Source organism: Quercus suber, unplaced genomic scaffold, assembly GCF_002906115.3.
Source record: "Quercus suber isolate HL8 unplaced genomic scaffold, Cork oak 2.0 scaffold_1111, whole genome shotgun sequence".
In the NCBI taxonomy this organism is placed as follows: Eukaryota; Viridiplantae; Streptophyta; class Magnoliopsida; order Fagales; family Fagaceae; genus Quercus; species Quercus suber.
The window spans coordinates 59,046-77,733 of record NW_027070516.1 but is presented as its reverse complement, the minus strand read 5'-3'; the positions used below and the strand labels follow the sequence as shown (position 1 = coordinate 77,733).

Below are 18,688 nucleotides of genomic sequence, written 5' to 3'. Positions count from 1 at the left end.
AGATTCCAGAGTGGTTCTTAAAAGTCTCCCGAGGGCTGGGCTTAACAAGGCAAATGAAATAATGGACACCTACTTTTTTGGGGTGATCTACTGGCGATTCCTATCACAATTCACAAACCACCAGAATGACGGCTTAAGTAAAGGCAGTGCAAATCAGTGAAGTGAGCTGCTAAGATAAAGGTGGGGTAAATATCTGGGTTAAGCCATACACCTTGAAGAAATTATCAGAGGTCGGATACATTTCGCAGTGGACCAGGTATGCCGACTGAAATTTAACATTTTGTATAACATAGCTTACACACACCCAAAAAATAGTTTGGCTTGTGATGTATACATTAACAAAGATATTAAAAAATAATAATAAAGATCACAAACAGTGACCGAAAGATATTAGGAAAAGGGGGCAACCCACACAAAAATATTTAGCCAGTTAATGAGTTTATAAAAACATGTAGAATAGGATCCATCAATTTTAGAGTGCACTAGTAAGTCAGTCAAAATCTGAAACTATTGTCTATAGTTGACAGGCACAATTAACATTATAAACTTCCAAAAGCTTTCAACATGGAGAAATGGACAATTACATACTGCCAAACATATCTCTGGCTGAACATTTCTGATAAGTGCCATGGAGTTCTTTGTATTTTATTAAGCTAAAAGAACTGAACCGATGGAAACAAATGGGTCCTCCAAGATACACTTGGGTGTCCAATTTTCGACTTGAAATTAATGTTTTCTATAGTAACAAACATAATCTCCACTAAAAATCATTAACATTTTCACTGCTAATAGGGGAAAGGATAAACAGTCCACAAAACTCGTATTGACATTTCCACTCTGACAAAAGAATGGAACAATGTAGTATTGCGTTGGATGCTTTTGTGCTACCCAAAAACAAAAATAATTAAGGAGCAACACTACGGTTTCTTCCCACCGATAAATGGAGGATAGCATTTTTTTTAATCAGCAAATTTGCCACTTTAAGCTACCATCCTATTTCCACCTTTTCTTTGTCTTCACAATAGCCTGCTAAGGGACTTGATAAGCAACTTTAAATTCCGTCTTGTAGCCTCATCACCCGTGAATCCCAAAATATCAGAGCTTATATTCTACAATGGTGAAAAAATAAATAAATAAATAAATAAATAAAAACCAAATTTGCAGAAGAAATTACTTTGTAACTTCTGCAATTAATAAGCAAGCAGCTGCAAAAAGGATCTCACCTCAATGTTCTTCAAGGTAAAAATCAGGGTGTAAATGGACTTTTGAATCACCTCAGTGTTCTCAGGGGTCATAATTGATGAATGCACCCTTCTGCAGAAAAATATACACTATACCAAAGTAAGCCAGTAACTGAGAGAGAGAGAGATCAACATCTTACGAACAGTCCTAGTTTCATAACAGGTCATGCACAGAAATCACATTCCAGTATTCTTAAATAAGAACTCGAACAAGCATAAGAGTGAAATATGGACAAAGTCATTCCTCTCTCTCTCTCTCTTCCCCCCCCTGCCCCGGCGGATAATTTCACCCTCCAAGCCTATTTATGGGGGTTAGAGATGCCATTTAGTCTAAAGACTACTGAAATTTGATCAAGGTCATTCTAAAATACAATGAGATCAGATACCCAAATCGCACAGTTTAAGGTAAAATTACCGGACAACTATTATGGACAAACAACCAGCAGTTCAAAAAAATCTGTGTCATCACATGTATAACCTAGGTGTTATGTTGGTATCCTAGACTAACAGTGTAAAGGTGCGAAGGGTAGTGTAGTGGTGGCAATGGTGGTGGAACAGGTCAAGATAGTTTAATGGAAATTATGACAAATGTGAATCGGGATGGTGGAATGGAATGATTGTCCACAATATTTTCCTAGGGAAACATAAAGAGTACAGATCCAAAATCAAGGATTGCAATTTTCAGGTTTCACAAGTTATCTAATCCAACCCAACCCAAAAGGATTCAGTTTCTAAAACCATGATTATTCTCAAAGTCAAATCCATACTAAAGTAATAGTTGCATCCCAGTTCTTATTTCTCTCCTATGAAACATGGTTAAATTTTTTACTTTATATATATATATATATAGACACACACATCCACTTGGTGGGTTTTCAACCTACAACCTTGATTTGCCTATTGTGGTGGGTATAGGGTTTTGATAGGAAAGATAAAGAACTTGATTTGGGGTTCTTAGGAAGAAGGAAAAAAGAGAAATATATAGTGTTTAGGGGCTATATGAACAATAGTCATTAACTGTACCACAAGAAAGAGAAAAACAAAAGAGAACAAATTCATCTTGAATATACTTTTAATTCAATAGCACTCCACTCGTATATATCTTGAATATACAAGTTTGCGAAGTAATAACAAATTATTCTTCCATGGCAGTGTCATTGTTAGACCTACATGAAATGCAGCTCAACTTATGTCTGATAGTCAAGTATGAGAAGAAAGGCTGAATAAGTTTGGCACGTTTAGCTCAAGGAGAGGTTTGGAGCTTCTTGATTTTCTTATGTCTAAGTTGAGGTAAGGCAAGCTTGCCTTGAGAAATTCTTGGTTTTCTGGTGGTCATCATTTTCAAATTATTGCCCAACAGTACCATGGGCTAGTACAAAAACAAGCCCCAAAAAAGTTATCATTTTGAGACTCAAGGTTGGCTTACTTAGGAATAGCATTTTGTCTCATTTTCTCAACCTAACCTTGGATTAATAATTTTATACATAAAAGTATCACAATTCAGGACTTGTCATGACATGCCTCATCATATTGAACCAAGAAGGTGATGAAGGTGTCAAAGCTAACAATGAGACTTAAACCAAGATCTGGATTTCACAGACGTTACCAAGGTCTCAATCAACCAAGACTAGTAATTTAACAAAATCTCTCTCTCTCTCTCTCTCTGGTGGCATTTTTATTTTTTTAAGAGGGGGGAAGGGGGGATGTAGAGGGGGCCTTTGACTGTTAGTTTCCATCTTCTAAAATATATCCACATGATAAAAGACCCTGCAGCGAAAAAAATAAAGACTAAAGGAGGTTGCAATAACTCACCTCAAATCCTCAGACGCTTGTGTAAGACTTCTGGTTAGATTCTCAACTTCCTTTAGCAGACCACTGTCACGAACCTCAGCCAGCAAAGGTTGGATATCATCAGCCATGGCTTTGATCTGAGACATCACTACAACAAATAAAATAGTTCTGCATTAAAATACATAAAATACTGAGAACTGTCAATATGAAATTCTGAACCATTTACGTAGGACACAAGCACATAAACTCACACAATGCTTCTTTTTGGACAAGTAAACATACACACAAAATACAGTGCCGTACATTACTAACTTGCCTCTGACCCTTGATGCCTTTTTAAAACTTGTATGTATCAGATATAAAAATTCATTGCTAGAATGCAGTGTGCCCTCACAAGAAACGATGTGGTCCTGCTACGGCTTAATGACAAGGAGGCACTTGCAACAGATGTGGAGAAGATAAAACTTAGTTTGGGTAGACCAGATAACCTAAACTGAAAGCAAGTCTAAAGTAAAATTTCCTTCATAGGGGTGGTATGCTATGACCAATAACTTCAACTGACATATTTTTCCAATTCAGAACTTCAAAAAGGAACATGACACACACCATCTAATTGTTTTCCATCCAGCTGCTCAATCAAAGTATAAAGCAACATACTAGATGACTTTTGAACATAAAAATGAATTTTTTTTTTTTTACTAGATGAATTTTGAACATTAAATTCAAATCCTTTTATTCCCACAAATCAACAGCTACATTCTCCTTATCCTAGAATTTGAGAAATGAGAATTTTCCACTTACAAAACAGATTGGTGTCCACCAACATCGTGTAACACTCAATACTAAAGAAGCAATTCCTCCCAGCTGATTTCCTTTAAAACAAGATGCAACTCACACTCTAAAAAAATGTTAATCTCACAGCATTTTTTTCACAAAGGCTTCACAATTTCACCAATGATTTGAATTTTATTTTGAACATGTTCTTTTAAGGTTGAAACTGAAAAATAAAATAAAATAAAATACATTGGTGAATGCCAAAGATTGTATGAACTATGAAGTTACTCGCCGGGACACACTCACACACACTGAATATTAAATTCAAGCAAAATATCCAGACGAATTCAGGTTTTGTTAATGCACATGAAATTGTCATTGGCTTACATATATAATAAAAATATAGTTCTAATTCTGTTAGTTTAATGCTCAATTCTAACTTAGCAAATATTCAAAGAATTTTTTAAGTTTATGTACCTACTTATCAAAAATTTAAAAAGTTCATGTTCCAACTTGAATTGACATCCATATACACTTGATACATTCATAACCTCAGTAATATTACTGCTTGGACGTGTCAATGAGCTACTTCTTTAATTTTGCAAGAACTTCCCTCATTTGTACAAATCCAAGGAGAGGCCCAATATCTCTCTCTCTCTCTCTCTCTCTCTCTCTCTATATATATATATACATATGTTGGATGCCAAATGGCTAAAGCCAATGTCCCTAAGTTCTCTCTATTAAATTTTTTACAATAACATTATACACACACTATAATCCTTTGCCTTCCAGCATATCTAAATTAACAAACTTGTATCAGTGATGTTTCCAAAGGTTGCACAGCCATAGATCACTCACTAAAAATGGGAAATAATTGTGTTTTAAGTAATTACATGAACTCTTTAAAGAAGTAGCTCATTTGGTGCACATAAGCGATATGAATAATAAACAGCTCGGTGCACATAAGCAATAAAAAACTTAGATAGTGAGGCCCAGTTTTGGTTAGTTATTACCAAACCACTTAGTTTAAGTATACTTTTCCTCCTTCCTACTCTCAGATAGCCTATGGTTATTCACTTCACAATTTATTCAAGAGAATAGACTCATCATAAATTGAGCATAAAATAATAAGAAAGGCACATCACACCTTTGTAAGCAGTGGCTTTGCCTCTTCAACAACTAGATATGCTCGTTCAGCCAGCGAATAAGTATTGGCAACACCAATTTCCTCCACCTCCCGTCCAAGACGAGTAAATATCCCAACCAAAGCATCCAGACTTACTCCTTGATATCCCTTCAGCTTCTGCCTATCGCATAAGATAAGACCCTCTTTAACACATTCTTTGTCAAGAGGCCCTGCTGAAGGTGTTGGTATTGGATCTCGAGGTGTAATATCAATCATGGTTTCCATGAGAAGACCAGACTGGTTTACTTCAACCAGGGAATTCCGAGGTATGATTATTTTATCATCTTCAACCTACAAACAGGTGAAAAAAATTAGTAGTATCCACACCAAATAAAATACTGATCACATCAACGTCAAAAACAACAAGTCCAGAATTTGATTGTAAGATGGAAACATAAGTAAAATCACATATCCATAATGAAAAAATGGCAGTCAAACACACCTCAACCTCTGCTTCAATACTCTTCAAGGAAGGATTAACGCGTATGACATTGCCAACAGTCACCCCTCTAATCCTCACGGGTGTTCCTGTGGAAATACCACAAGCCTGGGAAAATTCAAAGAAAGTATTGTACTTCCTGAATTTAGACCGGATTTGGAATCCCCTCAACCAAGCCAAACTGAGCGCAAAAATAACCGCGCCAGATACTAGAAACAACCCCACCCCACCTTCCCAAATGCTCCCACGTCCAAACCCAAAATCACTCAATGGCCGTAATGTTTGCCTCCACATGTTCCTAGGAACATCCAAAACAACTGCAAGCGGATTCTTTTTTGTTGAAGAGGATGGCTGGCTATGTCCTGCATCAGCAGACATGGCAACTACTCTGGTGAGTTTCTTGCATGGTCTTGATGGAAGACAAGGCAAGCAATTTGAAGAACTAGGTGGGAGGGTAATCAATGATGAAGACAGCACTGTTGGGCATGTTGAGACCTGAACAAAAGATTTACCAACCATCTTAAGCACAGTCCTAAATGGAGAAAAGATTCACCAATAATGAGATTGCAGAAAATTTCTCCGCACTACTTGTTCTCAATGCCAACTTCTTGAGCCAATTCTAACAATCTAAAACGGGGTTTCTTATGAATCTTAAACTGCTGAAACTTCTACAGGGCCAATTTGATGGACTGCAAAACAAAACCTAGAAACAAAGGGGGGGAAAAAGATTCATCAGAAATAGTTGTCATAAGCCTAACAAAGGAACAAAAATTCAGTCAATTATAATAGGCATACACTGATAGAAAAAATAATTCATGCACAATTTGGTTTACAAAAACATGTAAAACAAGTTAAAATAAATATTGAAAGTAAGCTTTTATGTAAGTTGTTTTCAGTTAAATTAAAAGATAAAAGCTAATTCATAATTTTTGCATAGAAAAGGGAAAGTAATTAGATTCCAATGTTCTTGTTTTTGTTTTGAAACTGAAAGTAAATAAATAAGTAAAATTACGAAACATCAAGTTAGCAAAGCAATAGCATTAAGATCAGTTGCACAGAGGTAAGGTGATGTCCTAACCAACCACAATCTATTACTTCAAACATTGTTTTCCCTCAACCGTTCCTACATTTTTCTTAGCAACCAAACAGAGCATTGGAATCCCCCCATTTTCCCAAAATTTTCATATATATCAAACAATGCTTACATTACATATCTTCAAACCACTTGTTTTAATCAAATTCAATGATAATCCAGAGTTGCAAATTATTAAGTACATAAATAAATTGTCTCAACATTACCAAATAACTAAAATCACAAAAATCCCACAAAATCTACTAGATTCAAAACCTAAATAACCCTTTGTTTGAATACTAAAAATTTTCAGGAAATGTGAAAGACAACTAAAAAAACACACTCATCTGAACTACAGTACTACACTTAGTTTGTACTAACATAGTTGAAAAGAAAAAAATAAAAAAATTAAGCTTTCTGTTTGGCCATTTAATTTCTCTAATCTTACAACATAATGAACAAATATTTGTTTGGAATTCATCAAAACAAAAGATAAATCAACCCAGTCAAGGAACACACTCACAATAATGAAGACAAACAATATGTCCCAAACGAGTACAGTATGAAAGCTCAAAATCAAGACCCACTTTCAACTAAAAATGAAACAAACCCAAGTACAAGAAACAAAATCTTTGAGTGTCTCAAATTTTTGCAAGCAACAAATCCCAATCCCAACAAAGACAAAAACCCATTAAAATCAACATAACTCTTGAAATAGGAAACCATTCTCAAAATGGGGATATGGTTTTTTTTTTTATTTTTACCTTTGAGCTAGGGTTCGAGGAGCCTGAGGATTTTTTTTATTCCAGTGTCATTTGCATTTTCTTCTCGCAGATGCAGATGGGGACAAAGCGAAACGAGGTTTTTGATGATTTTATTTACTGGAGGAAACATAAACGTGCAAAAATGGTAAAGTATTTAGATTTGGGTCATTTTGAAGGTTTTGAGGGGGTGTATTGGTAATTTTCATAGGAATGGTTGGTGGGAAATGGGACCCGCATTTTTTTATTCAACCCACTTGGGTTTTATACTCGGGTGACTCGGGTCTGTGTCAAACCATTATCACTTTCACTAGGTATACAAAAAACCGACGAACCAAAAAAACCGTCCGAAAGTGACCGAACTAAGTTCAATTTTTCGGTTCAGTTTTGGTTTGAATTTTAGAAAATCAAAATATTTCGGTTCAGTTTTGGTGCTGAATTTTTTCACCAGAAATCGACCGAACCGAACCGATATATATATATATATATGTATATATATTTATGTAACTTTAAGAAGTAAATGATTAATAGCTTAGTGGTAATAGTGGCATGATATAAATAGCCTCATTTTCTTTTCTTTTCTTCGGCCGTCCCCTTCCCCAAATTTCTGTCTCTCTACCCTTTATGCTTCAGCGCCTCCTTATTCCTTTTTTTTTTTCTTTCTTTCTTTGAGCCTAGGGACCATGGTCATGCCTCTCTCTTCTCTCTAAGTCACATATTTGTGTTCTTTATTGAAAAGTCACCACAAAGACATGGTGGTAGGCTCAAGCATGGTGTTAGGCTCTTGCTATGGTGCAACAACGGTAAAGTTCTATTTGGACCATTTTGCTAATTCAAAATATTTTCAATTTTATGGTGGAATCTGTGTGTAAATTGTTGAACAAATATTGTTGGAAGTTTTTCTTTCTCTGTCGTTCTGATTTGTTCAACAACTCTCTCTTTGTTGCTCTATTGCTTTGTTTTTTATGTGTGATTAAAGTTAGGGACTTAGGGTTTTGAAAATCTCAATAACCCTCTCTTTGGAAAATCAAAAACCGACCGAAACTGAAATACACCGAAATCGATAGGTTTCCAGCCATTTTTTTTATGTGTGATTAAAGTTAGGGACTTAGGGTTTTGAAAATCTCAATAACCCTCTCTTTGGAAAATCAAAAACCAACCGAAACTGAAATACACCAAAATCGATAGGTTTCCAGCCATTTTGGTCGGTTTCGGTTGGCCATGAAAACCAACCGAAACCGAACTGAATACACCCTTAACTTTCACGATGAGTTTTCTCTCAACATTTTCCTCATCCATCATTAACACAAACCTTCAAATTATTGAAAATATGTTATTAATATCCTTAAAATTTGCTAAAAGTTTATTTTTTTATTTCTAAACTATTGAAAAAAAAAAATCTTTTTTCATCCCTATTTTTGTCTCTGAAATATTGATTTTTTTTTTTTTTACAAAGTTTAGGGATTAAAAAAGAACTTTTTAAAGTTTAGGAATGAAAAACAAACTTTTGATAAAATTTAGGGACCAAAATAATATTTTACCCAAAAATCAAACAAACAATGGGAAAAGCAATAGATTTTAGCCAAAATCAAAACAAAAAATTTGGGAAAATGAAATAGAAGAGAGAGAGAAAGAGAGGGGATGACATCCATCTCGGTGATGGCGGTGCTATGCATATAGCTTAAGCCATGGCTGGGCTTATGCAAGAAGAGAGAAAATCTAATGGAGGTAGAGTCTTAGAGCGGTGAAGGTTTGGTGTAGAGAGATGGAGAGCCGCGGGAAGCACTGAAGTAGGAAGTTTTGAAAGGAAAGAAGGCAAAGAAGAAGAGAGAGTATGGAGAGTAGATATTGTAAAATAATAAATAAATAAAACTTTTACCCTCACAAATTTAGAATGTTATTATAGTGAATGCCAAAAATTTTGAGATTTGAGAGATATAGGTGGATTTTTTTTTTTTTTTTGATGTGCCAAATGCTAATACACCTAATGCCAATGCTCCAAGATAAAATCATAAAAGTGGATAACCTTGAAACTCACATTTTTTTTCACATCTCTTTGGCATGAATTTCACATTTTTCTTTTCCTTAGCCACATTGTTTTGTCTTCTAGCTAAGAAAAGGAAAAATAAAATAAAAGCATTTGTGTGCTAGGTTTTGATATTAAAATCTTCATATTGTAGTACTATTTGATTGATTGAAGGGCTTTCCTTGATATTATTATATTTCAACAATGGGGCATTAATTTCAATTTTTTTTAAGATTGGTTATAGACCATAAACATATTAGTTGAGATTTGTCATATGTATTATAACAAATGTCGTAACGTTTATGTTAACTCTTCAAATATATATTCATCAAATACAATTACTTGTATTTTAACTGTAGGGTCAGTTTTTGCGGCCCATGCCCAAGGAAGTATGGATTAGGAGCCCACCGAGCCCAAAACAATAAATTTGTAGAGAGTGGGTGAAAGGGCTCCTAATCCATACTTCCTTGGGCATGGGCCGCAAAAACTGACCCTACAATTGGCGCCGTCTGTGGGAAGGGCTTGTGCAAGAGTGAAAACAACAGTTGATGATGGCAGGGCAAGGTGAACAGCAAGCAAAATCCAGGGCATCCCAACACGTGGACCATTTCGCCAACCTAGAGAGGAGACAAAATCGTGAAGGTAGCGTACACACAGTGCGCCTTAGCCAGGGCCAATCACAGAGCGGAAGTCACATGTCCCATGCAAAGAAGAACCGCGACTTGCAACTGGAAGTAGAAAAACTAAAGAGAGAGCTGCGCCATGCAAAGAGGAGACGGGCTTCCTCATACTCTGAGGATGATCTTGATGATGAGCAGGATGTCTCTTATCAGCACAAATCTAAGACACCAGCCAGCGAGTCCTACACTTATGTGGAGGAATCCCATCGTAAGAGACAACGTAGAAGTCCATCACACGAGGACATGGAGAATGATGCCATGAACAGGGCTCTGAACCAGATATCTAAGTCGCCCTTCACGCGCATGATAGAGGAGGCTAGACTCCCTCGGCGTTTTAACCAGCCAACGTTTACCATCTATAATGGTAAGACTGACCCCGTGGAGCATGTGAGTCATTTTAATCAAAAGATGGCTGTCTACGCCAGAGACGAAGCCCTGATGTGCAGGGTTTTCCCTTCCAGTATGGGGCCTGTGGCCATGAGGTGGTTTGACGGCTTGAAGGCAGGCTCCATCAACTCCTTCAAAGAGCTCACTCAGGCATTCGGCTCCCGTTTTGTCACCTGCCGAAGAGCGGCCAGACCTGTCTCTTCCCTGCTATCTTTGTTCATGCAGGAAGGTGAATCCTTGAAGACATATTCAGATAGGTACTGGGAGATGTTCAATGAGGTGGAAGGTAACAATGATGCAATGGCCTCAGTACATTCAAGCTCGGCCTCCCCACTGATCACGGTTTGAGGGCATCTCTGTCTGGCAAACCGGTCGCAAACGTGCGTCAGCTAATGGACCGCATAGAGAAGTATAAGAGGGTTGAAGAAGATCAGCAGCAGGGCAAGGGAAAGGACAAGGTTATCTCTCAAGAGAGGAGGGATTCGCGGTCGGACCGTTACAATTATAATAAACCGCGAAGGGATTTTGCCGGGCAATCAGGATCGATGAATCCTCAATCGGTCAACACCGTGTTCAAAGAGCCAGTACACCAGGTCCTGGAAAAGATCAAGAACGAATCATTCTTCAGGTGGCCGAACAAGATGATAGGAAACCCGAGAAACGCAACTATAATCTCTACTGCCAGTACCATCAAGACCATGGGCACACCACGGAGGATTGTAGGAGCCTGTGGGATCACCTGGACCAACTGGTCCGTGATGGTAAATTGAAACACCTCCTGTACCCCTCCAGTGGCCGAGGGCAGACGGGACCAGGGCCACGCAGAGATGACCCCCCAAAACCGCCGCTAGGGACTATAAACGTCGTCTTCGCCGTGCCAGGAAGAACAGGATCCTGGCCATTGAAAGTTATGTCAGTAGGTCGACCACCCGTAGGGGAGTCGGGCCGAGGACCTAAGAGAACTGAGTCTGGTGTCCCGTTGGTCATGGATTCTCGGACGAAGACATGATCGGCACCATCCAACCCCATAATGATGCACTAGTTGTCACCCTCAGGATAGGAGGGTACGATGTAAAGAGAGTGATGGTGGATCAGGGTAGTGCTGTGGAGGTAATGTACCCAGACCTCTACAAGGGCTAGGCCTAAAGCCCCAGGACCTGACGCCGTACGATTCCCCCCTCTTGAGCTTTGAAGGAAGGCCTGTCGTTCCGAAAGGCCGGATACGCTTACCGGTGCAGTCGGGCACCGAGGTGGTGGAGTTAGATTTCATAGTTGTGGATGCATATTCGCCCTACACGGCACTCGTGGGCAGACCTTGGATTCATGCGCTTGGGGCTGTTCCATCTACTTTGACCAAAAGGTCAAATATCCGTCAGAAGGACAGATACGCGAGATCCGAGGAGACCAGTCTATTGCTCGTCAGTGCTTGGTAGCTGCCATTCAGCATAAGACCCCAGCCGAGTCCTCGGACGCAGCCGGGAGGGATTTATAGCAACTACAGTCTCGGGGTTGCCCTTTGAAGAACCAATTGAAGGCACTCGATGTGAGGATCTGACAAAAGTGGTCATCGGAGATGATCCTGATAGGTTCTTTCAAGTCGGATCTCAGCTGCCTCTCCAAGAGAAGGGAGAACTGATAGAGTTCCTAAAGCGAAATCTCGATGTATTTGCCTGGAATCCTTGCGAGGCCCCAGGGTAGACCCGGAGTTTATATGCCACCACTTGAAGGTGAATCCACTGATCACCCCAAGAAACAGCCCATTCGGCGCCCATCCAAGGAGCATGCTGATGCAGTAAGAGACGAAGTAGCGAAACTCAAAGTGGCGGGGCTATCAAAGAGGTTTTTTATCCTGAATGGCTGGCAAATACCGTGGTGGTGAAGAAGAAGAGTGGGAAGTGGCGAGTATGCGTAGACTTCACGGATCTGAACAGGGCATGCCCAAAGACCCGTTCCCAATGCAAAAATAGATCAGTTGGTCGATGCCACTGTCGGCCACCCTCGGATGAGCTTCCTAGACGCCTTCCAAGGCTACCACCAGATACCATTAGCCCCGGGAAGACCAGAAGAAGACTGCATTTGTCACCCTATTGGCAACTACCACTATAAAGTAATGCCGTTTGGCTTGAAGAACGCGAGCTACCTACCAGAGGATGATGACGAGGATGTTCGAGCCACAGCTGGGCAAGAACATCGAGGTTACATAGATGACATGGTGGTGAAGAGCAAAGTTATAGCCGAGCATGTGAAGGACCTTGAAAGTACTTTGAGATCTACGAAAGTACAAGCTACGATGGAATGCTTCTAAGTGCTCGTTTGGGGTAGGGTCCGGGAAAATTTAGGATACATGGTCACGCACAGAGGAATCGAAGTCAACCCCGACCAGATAAAGGCCATCAACGATCTACGAGCTCCTCGGAACCCCAAGGAGGTTCAGAAGCTAACCGGGATGACCGCGGCCCTCAATCGGTCATCTCTAGATCAGCAGACAGGTGTCGTCCCTTTTTCTCCCTACTCCACAAGTGAAGGGATTCGAATGGACTGAAGAATGTGCTTCTGCATTCCAACAACTCAAGGATTATCGCTCGGCCACCTATCATGTCCAGCCCTGAGCCGATGAGGTACTGTTCCCTACATCGCTGTAGCTCCCTATGCAGTGAGCTTGGTGTTGATACGATTCAGATTCTGGTGTGCAAAGGCCTGTTTATTACGTAAGCAAGTCGCTGCATGAGGCCGAGATTCGCTACTTGCCTCTGGAGAAGGCTATCCTAGCGTAGTGCTGGGCACGGAAGCTACCTCACTACTTCCAAGCCCACACGTCATCGTTTCACACAACTCCCACTCAAAACTATACTCCGAAGTGCTGACTACACCGGTCGGATTGCCAAGTGGGTACACACTTAGGGACTTTCGATATAAGATATATGCTCCCGCACATCGGTCAAGGGACAGGTCCTCGCAGATTTTGTGGCTGAGTTCACGGAGCCCAGTTAGAAGAAGTAAAGCCCACGTCAGGCATGATGAAAAATCAGTTGGCATGATCTCCCAACAGAATCCCTCCATTGGGAAGTGTACGTTGATGCGCGGGCAAACCAACGAGGATCTGGAGTTGGGCTGGTACTAATATCCCCGAGAAAATCACCATCGAGAAGTCATTAAGGCTGGACTTCTCGGCAACGAATAACGAGGCGGAGTATGAGGCCCTACTGATGGAATGACAATGGTCCGTAAAATGGGGGGAAAGTCCGTGGAATTGTTCTCGGACTCAAGATTGGTAGTAGGTCAGGTACAAGGCGAGTTTGAGGCAAAGGACGAAAGAATGCAGGGATACCTGGGTCGTGTTTAAACAGCTGCAGTCAGGTTTTTGACTCTTTCAGTTGCTGCACATCCCAGGAGTGGCAACTCACATGCTGACCCTGGCCACGGCTCGGCACCCTGCCGAGGCCCTCTCGACTTGCACAGGCCNTTCTTTCTTTTTCTTTTCTTTTCTTTTTTTTTTTTTTTTTTTTTTTTTTTTGTGAAAAATTTGAACCTCAATCCTCCTCATAAAAAAGAGTAAGCAATGTTCTTAAATTACAAAGCTCTAGCCAAATTGTGCTTATTCAAAATGAAATGCTTAAGGTGCATATAAGTGGTAATGGAGATGAGTTTAAAATGCTCTCAAATTGAAAATAATAAAATGACATATACAAGGAATGCAATTAGGGATAAATTGCCTGTAGAAAGATGTTGGGAAAGGATTATGGTTTATTAGTCTTATTACAAGCATGAAGTCATTATTAGTTGACTATCAAGGAATCATATGTTTTATAAGTGCTTATTTGTTATGCAAATTGGTAGCGAGGAGGATGCTAAATTGGCCTGGGAGATCAACCACCAAAGGGTGCAGGGTAAGGGCACACCATGACAATTAACTCTTAAATAACGTTCATACTACAAATTGTTCTACAAAATAATGCATCCAAACCTTTATTAGCTTTTTTTACTGAATACAATCCCACCGCAGCAAGCTTTTTCCTCCAATAGCAATTTAAACAACATACATACAAACGAACTTTGGTTTAATAACTCATTATACCAAAATTTTGCCAGAACTCGCACCATATAGTGGCGATATCTGCCACTGAAGAGGGAAATAAGCTAAACATTTTACTACTTTATCATAAGCTATAATTTCAGAGTAATTTGTTCAAAAAAATAAATATCCTAGAAAATTCTCTGCCTACATTGTATTACTACTTTTACCAGAATCGGGATCCTTTAAGATTATATAATTAAGATTGAATAGAGTATCGTCAGTCGTCACATCCTACAAACTATTAAAATAACTAATATTATTTTTCAAATATTATATCCAATTAGTATATATATATATTTTTTAATTTAGTTAATATTCTAAAAATACTTTCAACTAATCATATGCCAATTTATAATTAATTAATTTTATTTAAATTGGGATCTTGATGAGATTTTACTTATTTAAGATTTAATTAACCATACTTAAAGCCTTAAAGGGATTTCTTGAACTCTGACCATGAATAATAATTAGAAAAGTGGTAGTAAAGGCTCTACAGAATAATCAACTGGCCAGAGGATAGAATGCAACCATCGCAGCTAAAGACATAACAAACATGTAAAATGAACTATTAAATAGAAACTGGAATAATACAAAAATTAAGTTTAATCCAGAACCAACTAAAGGCAAGAGCCAAGTACACCTAGCAATTAAGTAAATATCAAGCTCAAATTTGTTGTTATAACGATGTATTTCAATCACTGTGAAACAGCATAAGACAACTAAATCTTGGTCTCATCTCCCTAGTAAACATTTGACATGCTTGGGTCCCTGGTCCAAATTCACAGGTCTTGCACACTCAAACCTGCAAACATGAAATGTATGAATAAATTAATAGATCCACACACCACAAATTAACAGAGTCAACAAGCATAGTTCTCTCACACCAAGGGTGAAGATAGAAAATTGGACACATAAAAGCCAACACTCCAACTTACCAATCAGAGAACATTAAAATCAAGTTTAAATGCATAAAGAATTCTTCTATATTTGTTATAGAAACATGATCAGAATTATAATAAAACAAAATTAACACACACAGTAATAGACTTGCAATAATATAGCCCAAATGCTAAAACCTTGCCTTTTAGTTGAATTAAAATCAATTGGTGAAATCATATGTATAGTTTCAAGACAACACAACCTAGGAGGACACAATTAACAATTCATTTGGAAGGTCTTGCATTTGACCATGAGGAAAAGTTTTAGAAGGGGGAAGGCTACCCTGTAAATTTAAGAAGGCTTACGCACAAGATATTTCACTACCTCATTCAATGTAAGCAAGGCTTCATCAGTTGACCCAAAAACAAACACTATGTCATGACCCCAAATGTCAACAGGGTATAGGCCCATGAGTAATGATAACTAGGAAACTGTAAAAACTTTAGATTCCACAAATCGAAGAAATCCCTTGTCTTGCACTTGAAACATCTTGGATCATCTTTCCACTTCTACAAAAATACCCTTTTGTAGCTAGAATATTCCAAATATATTCTTAACAAGCATTTTGGGCTTAAATAATAATTAACAAGACAAGGGGTCTAGCTTGAATTTATGGACATCAAAATGTCATTTACAGCTACCTTTGGGGTTTGCGTTGTGAGAACAAGCATATAATATGGGGTAAAATACCAAAATCACACAAGCACCACTCCATCCATTTCACTAACTTTTTATGGCACATGCTATAGAAGAAATTGTAAATTTGAATATTTAAAATATATTTGATTTATACTACTCATATATCTTGCAAAGATACTTATGTTGGGATAGATGACCAAAAAGCCCACATGAAATTTTTCCTTCCTTGTCACCAACAAATCGGCACATAGTAAGTCATAAGGCAATGACTTAACTTACTCTCAAAATATGATAAAGATAATTGAATAACATTTGATGCATACTGATGTATCTTGCCAAGATTTTTGCATTTTATTCACAAATGGCTAAGAAGTAACAGGTTAATTTATATATAACAACTTCTTGATGTGTGACAAAAACATTATAGTTAAATGTTCTAGAAAGAACCTCCCACATGGCACAATTAAGACACTGCGTAAATTACGAATTTACATATATATATATATATATACATATGATTGTGGTAAGGATGCCTGTAAATTGGTAATGCAAGCTTGGCAATATAAAAAAACTGTAATTTAAAAAAAATTGTAATTTTTTTGGGGGGTTGAAAAGTGGTAATGATGTGGTTAACATTGAGCTGGTAAAAATAAATCAAGTAAGAAAATGGTAACACCTAATACAACAAAATAACTAAAACAAAGATCAGCATTTAAAAAAAAAAAGGATCAGCTACATGGCAATCCATAACAAATTGTGATGTTATGAATGGCCATGTAAACAAAACATATTAAAATGGTTTGGTAATTGGTATATCATCTTTAATTGGCTCCATAATTTCAAAGTAGAATGGAATTGAAAATAAGGCCTACTTTATTAATCTTAATTAAGGAATCATCTGACTATAATACTCTAAAAAGTACAAGGCCTTGTCTAATTTATTATGTAATTACTATCAGTTATTATTTTTTTAAATGTAAATTTGAAGATAATTTTCTTTTATCTCCTATTTTCAATAGACATAAAGTCACATTCAGTGCAATGACATCTTAACTAGTTATAAGAAAAAAAAATGAATGAACGAAAATTTTCTCATTACACTACAAATCCATATAGACAGGAAACAATTACCCAAATGCGTTTGTAGTTTATTCATCATTAACAAAGATTCAATTTAAAGACAATATATGTGATTCCTAAAGATAATTTTGCATCACTAACCTGGAGGAAGAGACTGCTTCAACTTGTCAGCTTTCTCAGAGTCGAAGACACACAATGTGTACAGATACTTGGAGCAACGGACCTTGAACTTAACCGCATCTTTGCTCCTCTTGATTTTCACAGAGCGTGCATCTTTCCTTCTGGCAGTGAGAAGGAAGTCCTTAATCTCATGGATTTGCTTCGGCTGTAAACCATAATCCCAAATAGAACTTTGCATTAGAAGACAATAAATAAAAGCACAAATGGCATACAATATCAGTGAATAAGTTGGCATCTCAACTACAAAAACCAAACATTAATAACATTAACACAAACCATAGGTAACGAGTAAAACACAAATGACACAGATAAGTTAGCATACAAGGTGATATGTCAACCACAGCAACCAAAAATGACAATGTTTGAAAAATTAAACTAGAACCTATCAAAAAAAATGCAGGACACCATACAATGCAACTGGAAAAATATATCTAAATTTAACACAGGATCTTTTTGTCACGAAAACAAGTTAAAAGAGGATAATATGGATGACAGTTTAATCCATAATCAACATGACCCATATCAAGCATAAGTCACTTTTCTCTGAGCAACCACAGTTCATGCTCTACATGTGCATTTTCATTATTTTGCTACTTTTTTCCTCAATTTCTACACAATACCATATACCTTAAACCCTTAAACCCAACTATTTGAATTTCCAATAAATAAAACCCTATACTTTTCTCTCAGCAACCACATTTCATGCTCTACATATGCATTTTCATCATTATGCTACTTTTAAACCCAACCATTTGAATTTCCAATAAATAAAACCCTATACCTTTAACCCAGAAAACCCAACTATTTGAATTTCCATTACAACTAAACCACAAAACAAACTAAACCCAGAAAACCCAACTCTCATTTCAACTAAATCCTTCCACATAAACCAAAACCCAGAATAAAAAAAATACTAAAAACCCATTTTCAAACACTCAAAACAAAGATCTAAAAACCCATTTTCATCATCAAATGAAAAACAAACACAAATATACAAATGTAACTACATGTATATACATATAAACATACTCAAAAAGTACCAGAGTACTGAACAAAAAAAAAAATGAGGAAGAGACAGAGATCCAAAATACCATTTTGCTTTCGGGAGTTTGAGGGCCTCTTTGGTGAAGTTTGGCAAGCTCCGAACCCTAGCTAAGTTTTGATCTTTGAATATAAATATATAGGTCACTCATAAACCCTAGTTTTTAAGGTGTATGGACTGTTTTAGCCCTATGGATTTGTTTATATTACGCTCTGGACCGTGGAGCTATGGGCTTGGGTTTACTTGGTTTAGGCCTAATAGAGTAATTGTCTTGGACTGGGTTTGTGTTTAACTGAGTAATGAGTATCAACACTCCGTGGTCCTTTATACAAAAAAATAAAAATAAAAAAATTCATGGCCCATTTTATAATTTAAA

The 18,688-nt window shown here is 37.6% G+C and overlaps 3 protein-coding genes across 4 annotated transcripts; 1 reads left to right on the top strand and 2 right to left on the bottom strand.

The window, feature by feature from the left end:
* Nucleotides 1–585: 585 nt before the first annotated feature.
* LOC112039855 (protein TRIGALACTOSYLDIACYLGLYCEROL 2, chloroplastic) lies at nucleotides 586–7,408 on the bottom strand. Of its 2 annotated transcripts, none has more exons than XR_002886038.2 (6): nucleotides 7,268–7,408; nucleotides 5,435–6,134; nucleotides 4,954–5,283; nucleotides 3,054–3,169; nucleotides 1,224–1,331; nucleotides 586–1,109 (listed from the first exon to the last, which is right to left on the bottom strand). XR_002886038.2 is itself a non-coding variant. In XM_024072765.2 (6 exons), the coding sequence occupies exons 2-6, from the start codon at nucleotides 5,948–5,950 to the stop codon at nucleotides 1,017–1,019; spliced, it is 1,146 nt and encodes a 381-aa protein (XP_023928533.1). In that variant the 5' UTR covers nucleotides 5,951–6,134; nucleotides 7,268–7,405; the 3' UTR covers nucleotides 586–1,016. The 2 variants fall into 2 exon arrangements, 1 of the variants encoding a protein (XP_023928533.1); XM_024072765.2 differs by having other exon boundaries at nucleotides 1,224–1,314; nucleotides 7,268–7,405.
* A 3,341-nt stretch (nucleotides 7,409–10,749) lies between these two features.
* LOC136065744 (uncharacterized) lies at nucleotides 10,750–11,790 on the top strand. Its single transcript, XM_065769313.1, has 3 exons — nucleotides 10,750–10,941; nucleotides 10,986–11,335; nucleotides 11,481–11,790. Exons 1-3 carry the CDS (start codon nucleotides 10,750–10,752, stop codon nucleotides 11,788–11,790), a joined length of 852 nt encoding a protein of 283 aa, XP_065625385.1.
* Nucleotides 11,791–14,986: 3,196 nt separating this feature from the next.
* Nucleotides 14,987–18,471, bottom strand: LOC112039849 (large ribosomal subunit protein eL38z/eL38y). The gene is made up of 3 exons (XM_024072761.2): nucleotides 18,362–18,471; nucleotides 17,232–17,415; nucleotides 14,987–15,234 (listed from the first exon to the last, which is right to left on the bottom strand). Exons 1-3 carry the CDS (start codon nucleotides 18,362–18,364, stop codon nucleotides 15,212–15,214), a joined length of 210 nt encoding a protein of 69 aa, XP_023928529.1. The 5' UTR covers nucleotides 18,365–18,471; the 3' UTR covers nucleotides 14,987–15,211.
* Between the last annotated feature and the right edge of the window lie 217 nt (nucleotides 18,472–18,688).

Excerpts from the sequence above, each read along its gene's own strand:
- LOC112039855 (XM_024072765.2), bottom strand. The coding sequence starts at position 5,950 with ATGGTTGGTAAATCTTTTGTTCAGGTCTCAACATGCCCAACAGTGCTG. Across the intron at positions 3,170-4,953 it reads CAAAGCCACTGCTTACAAAG|ATCAAAGCCATGGCTGATGA; the intron begins GTGTGATGTGCC and ends GTGATGTCTCAG. Across the intron at positions 1,110-1,223 it reads TTACCTTGAAGAACATTGAG|AATATAAGCTCTGATATTTT; the intron begins GTGAGATCCTTT and ends TCACCATTGTAG.
- LOC136065744 (XM_065769313.1), top strand. The coding sequence starts at position 10,750 with ATGGACCGCATAGAGAAGTATAAGAGGGTTGAAGAAGATCAGCAGCAG. Across the intron at positions 10,942-10,985 it reads ACACCGTGTTCAAAGAGCCA|GTGGCCGAACAAGATGATAG; the intron begins GTACACCAGGTC and ends ATCATTCTTCAG. Across the intron at positions 11,336-11,480 it reads AGAACTGAGTCTGGTGTCCC|ACCTCTACAAGGGCTAGGCC; the intron begins GTTGGTCATGGA and ends TAATGTACCCAG.
- LOC112039849 (XM_024072761.2), bottom strand. Across the intron at positions 15,235-17,231 it reads GAAGCAGTCTCTTCCTCCAG|GTTTGAGTGTGCAAGACCTG; the intron begins GTTAGTGATGCA and ends TCATGTTTGCAG.